The sequence below is a fragment of the Oncorhynchus keta genome, chromosome 35 (genome assembly GCF_023373465.1).
Source record: "Oncorhynchus keta strain PuntledgeMale-10-30-2019 chromosome 35, Oket_V2, whole genome shotgun sequence".
Lineage (NCBI taxonomy): Eukaryota > Metazoa > Chordata > Actinopteri > Salmoniformes > Salmonidae > Oncorhynchus > Oncorhynchus keta.
Window position 1 is genome coordinate 78,423,033 of NC_068455.1, and position 6,318 is coordinate 78,429,350.

Here is a 6,318-nt window from a genome sequence, read left to right on the forward strand (position 1 = left end):
GGGGTGTATGGTGTTCTGGGGTGTATGGTGTTATGGTGTTGTGAGGTTTATGGTGTTGTGAGGTGTATGATGTTTTGGTTTTGTGAGGTGTATGGTGTTGTATGGGTATGGTGTTATGGGGTGTATGTTTTTGTGAGGTGTATGGTGTTTTGGGGTGTATGGTGTTATGGGGTGTATGCTGTTGTGGGTTGTATGGTGTTGGGGGTGTATGGTGTATGGTGTTATGGTGTTGTGAGGTTTATGGTGTTTGTGAGTGTGTATGGTGTTTGGTTTTGTGAGGTGTATGGTGTGGGGTGTATGGTGTTATGGGGTGTATGGTGTTGTGGGGTGTATGGTGTTATGGTGTTATGTGCTGTATGTTGTTGTGGGGTGTATGGTGTTGGGGGTGTATGGTGTTGTGGGGTGTATGGTGTTGTGGGGGTGTATGTGTGGGGTGTATGTTGTTATGGGTTGTATGGTGTTATGGGGTGTATGGTGTTGTGGGGTGTATGGTGGGGTGTATGTTGTTATGGGGTGTATGGTGTTGTGGGGTGTATGGTGTGGGGTGTATGGTGTTATGGGGTGTATGGTGTTATGGGGTGTTTTTGTTGTGGGGTGTATGTGTGGGGTGTATGGTGGGGTGTATGGTGTTATGGGGTGTATGGTGTTTTGGGGTGTATGGTGTTGTGGGGTGTATGGTGCTGTGGGGTGTATGATGGTGGGGTGTATGGGTGGGGTGTATGGTGTTATGGGGTGTATGGTGTTATGGGGTGTATGGTGTGGTGTTATGGGGTGTATGATGTTATCGGGTGTATGGAGTGGGGTGTGAGTTGTATGGTGTTGTGGGGTGTATGGTGTTATGGGGTGTATGGTGTTGTGGGGTGTATGGTGTTGTGGAGTGTATGGTGGGGTGTATGGTGTTGTGGGGGGTGTATGGTGTTGGGGGTGTATGGTGTATGGTGTTGTGGGGTGTATGTGGTGGGGTGTATGGTGTTATGGGGTGTATGGTGTTGTGGGGTGTATGGTGTTGTATGGTGTTGTATGGGTATGGTGTGTATGGTGTTATGGGGTGTTTGTTTTGTGGGGTGTATGGGGTGTATGGTGGTGGGGTGTATGGTGTGTGGTGTATGGTGTTGGGGTGTATGGTGTTATGGGGTGTATGGTGGGGTGTATAGTGTTATGGTGTTGTGGGGTTTATGGTAGTGGGGTGTATGGTGTTGTGGGGTGTTATGGTGTTGTGGGGTGTATGGTGTTGTGGGGGTTTATGGGGTGTATGGTGTTATGGGGTGTATGGTTATGGTGTTGTATGGTGTATGGGGTGTATGGTGTTATGGGGTGTATGGTGTTATGGGGTGTATGGTGTTTTGGGGTGTATGGTGTTATGGGGTTATGGGGTGTATGGTGTTATGGGGTGTATGGTGTTATGGTGTTGTGGGGTGTTATGGTGTTGTGGGGTGTATGGTGTTGTGGGGGGGTGTTATGGTGTTATGGTGTTGTGGGTGTATGGTGTTGTGGGGGGGTGTATGGTGGTGTGTATGGTGTTGTGGGGTGTATGGTGTTATGGGGTGTATGGTGGGGTGTATGGTGGTGTGTATGGTGTTGTGGGGTGTATGGTGTTGTGGGGTGTATGGTGTTGTGGTGTTGTGGGGTGTATGGTGTTGTGGGGTGTATGGTGTTATGGTGTTGTGGGGTGTATGGTGTTATGGTGTTGTGGGGTGTAGGGTGTTATGGTGTTATGGTGTTGTGGGGTGTATGGTGTTGTGGGGTGTATGGTGTTGTGGGGTGTATGGTGTTATGGGGTGTATGGTGTTGTGGGGTGTATGGTGTTATGGGGTATATGGTGTTATGGGGTGTATGGTGTTGTGGGGTGTATGGTGTTATGGTGTTGTGGGGTGTATGGTGTTATGGGGTGTATTCTGTTATCTAGTGTGTGTATGAACCATATCTGCTATATTTGTGTCAACCGAGGAATTGTATATTAATTTATTTTTCCTTTATTTTACCTTTAACTAGGCAAGTCAGTTAAGAACAAATGCTTATTTACAATGACGTCCTAGGAACAGTGGTTTAACTGCCTCGTTCAGGGGCAGAACAACAGATTTGTACCTTGTCAGCTCAGAGGATTCGATCCCAGCAGCCATTTGGTTACCGGCTCAACGCGCTTGCCACTAGGTTACCTGCCACCCCATGTATATGCAGCAAATATAGTTTAGAAAGACTGATATAAACATATGAGGCACTCATAAGTTATAATATATACCGTAACAGAGTTGAAAGCAGTGATTAAATGAGGTAAACAAATTTGTAGTCCACATTTGACAGTTTCAATCTCACTCACTTGAACTTCCATCGACCTTGGCAACAGACACTGGCCTCAAGCCACCTGCAATGACTGTTGTGCCCGCTAGGCAGCAGTGTAGGGCCGTGAGTAATACTTATATACTTCATCTCTGACTCGGATGGTCAGAGATGACATAGCAGAGAGAGAGAAGCAGAGATGACATAGCAGAGATAGGGAAGCAGAGAGAGAGAGAGAGAGTAGCAAAGATTCAGAGCAGAAAGGGAGAGAGAAAGAGGCAGAGCAGAAAGGGAGAGAGAAAGAGAGATTCCTGGTATGTCTTAGAAAAATATCATAAAAAGAAAAAAGCCCAGAAACCCTCTCTCTTCATTCAGGGCAAACACGGCAAGTTTTCTTTGGCTAAGAGAGGATGGAGAGAATAATAGAGACAGGATGGAGAGAGAGAGGGAGGGAGAGAGAGAGAGAGAGAGAGAATGGAGAGAATAATAGAGACAATATGGAGAGGGAGAGAGGGTGGAGAGAGAGAGAGGGGGGGGAGAGAATGGAGAGAATAATAGAGACAGGATGGAGAGAGAGGGAGGATGAGAGAGGGAGAGAGAGGATGGAGAGAATAAGAGAGAGGATGGAGAGGATGGAGAGAGAGAGGATGGAGAAAGATGGACAAGGGGGAGAGAATGGAGAGAATAATAGAGACAGGATGGAGAGAGGGGGGTGGAGAGAGATAGAGAGGGGGGAGAGGATGGAGAGAGAGAGAGAGAATGGAGAGAATAATAGATACATGATGGAGAGAGAGAGAGGGAGGATGGAGAGAGAGAGAGAGAGAGGTGGGAGAGGATGGAGGGAGGGAGGATGGAGAGAGAGAGGGAGGATGGAGAGAGAGAGAGAGAGGAGAGAGAGAGAGAGAGAGAGAGAGAGAGAGAGAGAGAGAGAGAGAGAGAGAGAGGGAGAGGATGGAATGGAGAGAATAATGGAGAGAATAATAGAGACAGGATGGAGAGGGAAAGAGATAGAGAGGAGAGGGGGAGAGAAAGAGAGGGGAGACCCTGGCTGTCCAGAGTTTTTTTTTTTCCACAGACAAACTGACATATGTTGGAATGAATGGGATGTGTGTGTGTGTGTGTGTGTGTGTGTGTGTGTGTGTGTGTGTGTGTGTGTGTGTGTGTGTGTGTGTGTGTGCGTGTGCGTGCAGCACCAGAGTTTGCGAATGCAGCAATTGAACATTGAGGCGCGGGGTCAGGACATCGCAGTGCTGCTCGGGCCTGTCTCATCTCAGGGCTCGAGCTGGGACGTGAGCCGTTACCTATTCACAGAATAATGACGGTCGTCACAAGGCGAACCGTGTGTGTCTGTGTATTCTAGGTTATTGGTTGAAATATAAGATATGACACTTGCCATTGTGAAGAAGGAGAGAAGAACTTACCTTCACCACTATACCAGTTGTGCTCGTCATTAACCTGATGCCTATAAACTCATTAATTAATTAACACATTAATGACGATAGGCTACATCTTAACATGTAGTTGCTGTTCATAATCTTTCTGTGTAATTTGAAGAGTCTATCCTCATATTTGGCCTTCAGTTCCAAGCAATGAAACAAATCCCGTTACGCACGCCCCCCATCGATTGTCTTTGGATCATTACCGTCTTCGGGAACCGGGTGGGCGAAACGGAGAACATCGATGAGTGACCGAGTGGTAAGAGCAACTCTTGGAGCCACGCGCTGTGTTCCAAATCAGACAACATTCTAAATGGTCTCTTTATAATAAATAAATAACTATAAATAAGTATAGCAAAATAAATGAATCAATAAAAAAGTCATCACCATCATCATATGCCCATTAGCACAGTTATTGGCGAATATGTCTGATTCAATGTAAGTGTATGGATCCCACACCCAGGCGAGAGGTTCGCAGTAGCGGGAACCCCCCCCCGTCTCTCGGGCGGGCCGCCAGGTCCCGCACGCTCCAACCCGGTCTTGTTCACTTTCCACCCCGCCTCGGAGAGAGAGGTGGGGAGGAGTTGGGCGTGTGTAGTAGTCTGGTGTGTATGGTGGGGTTAGAGGGATGGGGGTGGGGGCCGGGGGGTCTCTAGCTTGCCTAGCCATCTCGTAGTTACGTGGGGAGGTGTTGCGGGGGGTTGGGGGGAACCGCTCTCTCTCGCTCCAACCCTGGCTGCCTGCCGGCGCGCAGCCTGCCTGTTACTATATAAACACATACTGAGAGAGGCTGCCTGCGCTTCTCACTACACACACTCAGAGAAACCGGTATGTGAAAGACAGATAGAGTTCGAGAGGGACAGAGAGAGAGTGACACGACAGAGAGTGTGTGTGTGAGTGAGAGAACGAACGCTACTAGTTGGGAAAGAAGGTATAGAGAGACAGGGGAGACGACTAACGGTTGCCTAAAGCAGCATCAGAAGACTCGGTGACGGTCTCTCTCTGGCTCCACCGGGCTCCCGCGCGCTCTGCTGCAAGAACTAACTGCAAAACGGATTATTTAATTTTGTAATTCTTTTTATTTTTCTCTTCGTCTGCTTCTTGAATAACACTTTATTTTACAATCTTGAGAAAGATTTAAGCAGGTATAATACGTTTTTTTTTTTTGCGGAATAGAGGGAGAGGGGTTATTCTGGGAAGGTTTTCCTCTACTTTCCATTTCTTGTAACTTTTTAAAAAAGAAAAGCCCCAGTTTATTTTCAGAATACTTTCCGAGACTCGCTCACTGTTTCCACGTGCGCTCTGAGAGCGGGACAAATACTTGTCAAACGGATCTTTTTTGTTGTTGTTGTCCCCTATTGTTATATTTTATTATTTAGGGAAATTGACCTACAAAAAAAACAAACCAAAAATGAGATTTCAAACGTTAATTCATCAGTTTCCAATCTCGATGAATGCTCTCCTTCATTAAAGTTATTGAAGGTGACGTTTTTTTAAAAGGACTTTGTAACATATTTCTTTACACACTGATTGATAACCTTGGAACTGCGAGAGGGGAGAGAGTTCAGCGCGTCATCTCCATTGAATTGCTATCTATTTCAACGACAAAAACAAAAACTAGCGTTTTTATAGTTATTTATTTCATAATCAATCAATTACAATCAATCAAGTCATTTTTATCGATAACCATCGATATATTGATTGATCATCCTCAGAGCATTTCCAATTCCTTCTAACTCAACTTCCCTCAACCTGCACGGTGGTGAGATCAGTGATTTCCTCCTCCCCTCCACCACCATCACCCAGACACCGACCCTTCCTCGCCATGCTATTCGATAACTTTGACCTGGTTTCAGCCTTGGCCACCCTAGCGGCCTGCGCGGTGTCCATGGTCCTCCTCCTAGTTGTGTCCCAGCAACTCTGGCAGCTCCGATGGACGTCGACCCGGGATAAAAACTGCAAGCTGCCAATGCCTAAAGGTTCCATGGGGTTCCCCATCATAGGAGAAACCTGCCACTGGCTCTTCCAGGTAAGACCGTCACAATATGTCTCTCTCTCGCTCTGTCTTTCTGTCTGTGATCGTTTTGTGGGTCTGTGGATGATTGCGGGTCTCAAAAAAAAAAAAAAAATACGCACGTGTCTCTGTCTGTCAGTGGGTCTTTCTAGCCATGTGAAGGTGTGCGGTTCCACGAGGTTCATCTGCCTCTGGTCTTCTGCTGTTGGATGACAATACCTGTTCCACGGCCAGTTAGTCATTGAATACACTCACTACACGGCCAGTTAGTCATCTAATACACTCACTACACGGCCATGTGCGTCATTTTTGTTTGTTTCTTGTTGATGTCATTTATCCTTATATAAGATTGAGTTCATGGTTAGGAGGTCAACGGTCAGGGGGGGGTAGGGTAGACTAGGTGTTAAGGTGAGAGTTGGTCTCTCCCTGTCCCTCCCCCCCCTGTCTCTGTGCCTCCCTAGACCGGCTCCCTCCCCTCTCCTCGGTTTCTGTGCCTCCCTAGACCGGCTCCCTCTCCTCTCCTCGGTCTCTGTGCCTCCCTAGACCGGCTCCCTCTCCTCTCCTCGGTCTCTGTGCCTCCCTAGACCGGCT

At 47.4% G+C, this 6,318-nt stretch overlaps 1 protein-coding gene across 1 annotated transcript in view; it reads left to right on the forward strand.

Annotated features, from left to right (window-relative positions):
• Positions 1-4,501: 4,501 nt before the first annotated feature.
• The window catches only part of LOC118383103 (cytochrome P450 26B1), a 46,566-nt gene continuing 44,749 nt past the window's right edge, over positions 4,502-6,318 (forward strand). The window contains 1 exon segment of the mRNA XM_052497960.1: positions 4,502-5,742. Coding sequence (XP_052353920.1) covers positions 5,539-5,742 — 204 coding nt within the window. The 5' untranslated portion in view covers positions 4,502-5,538.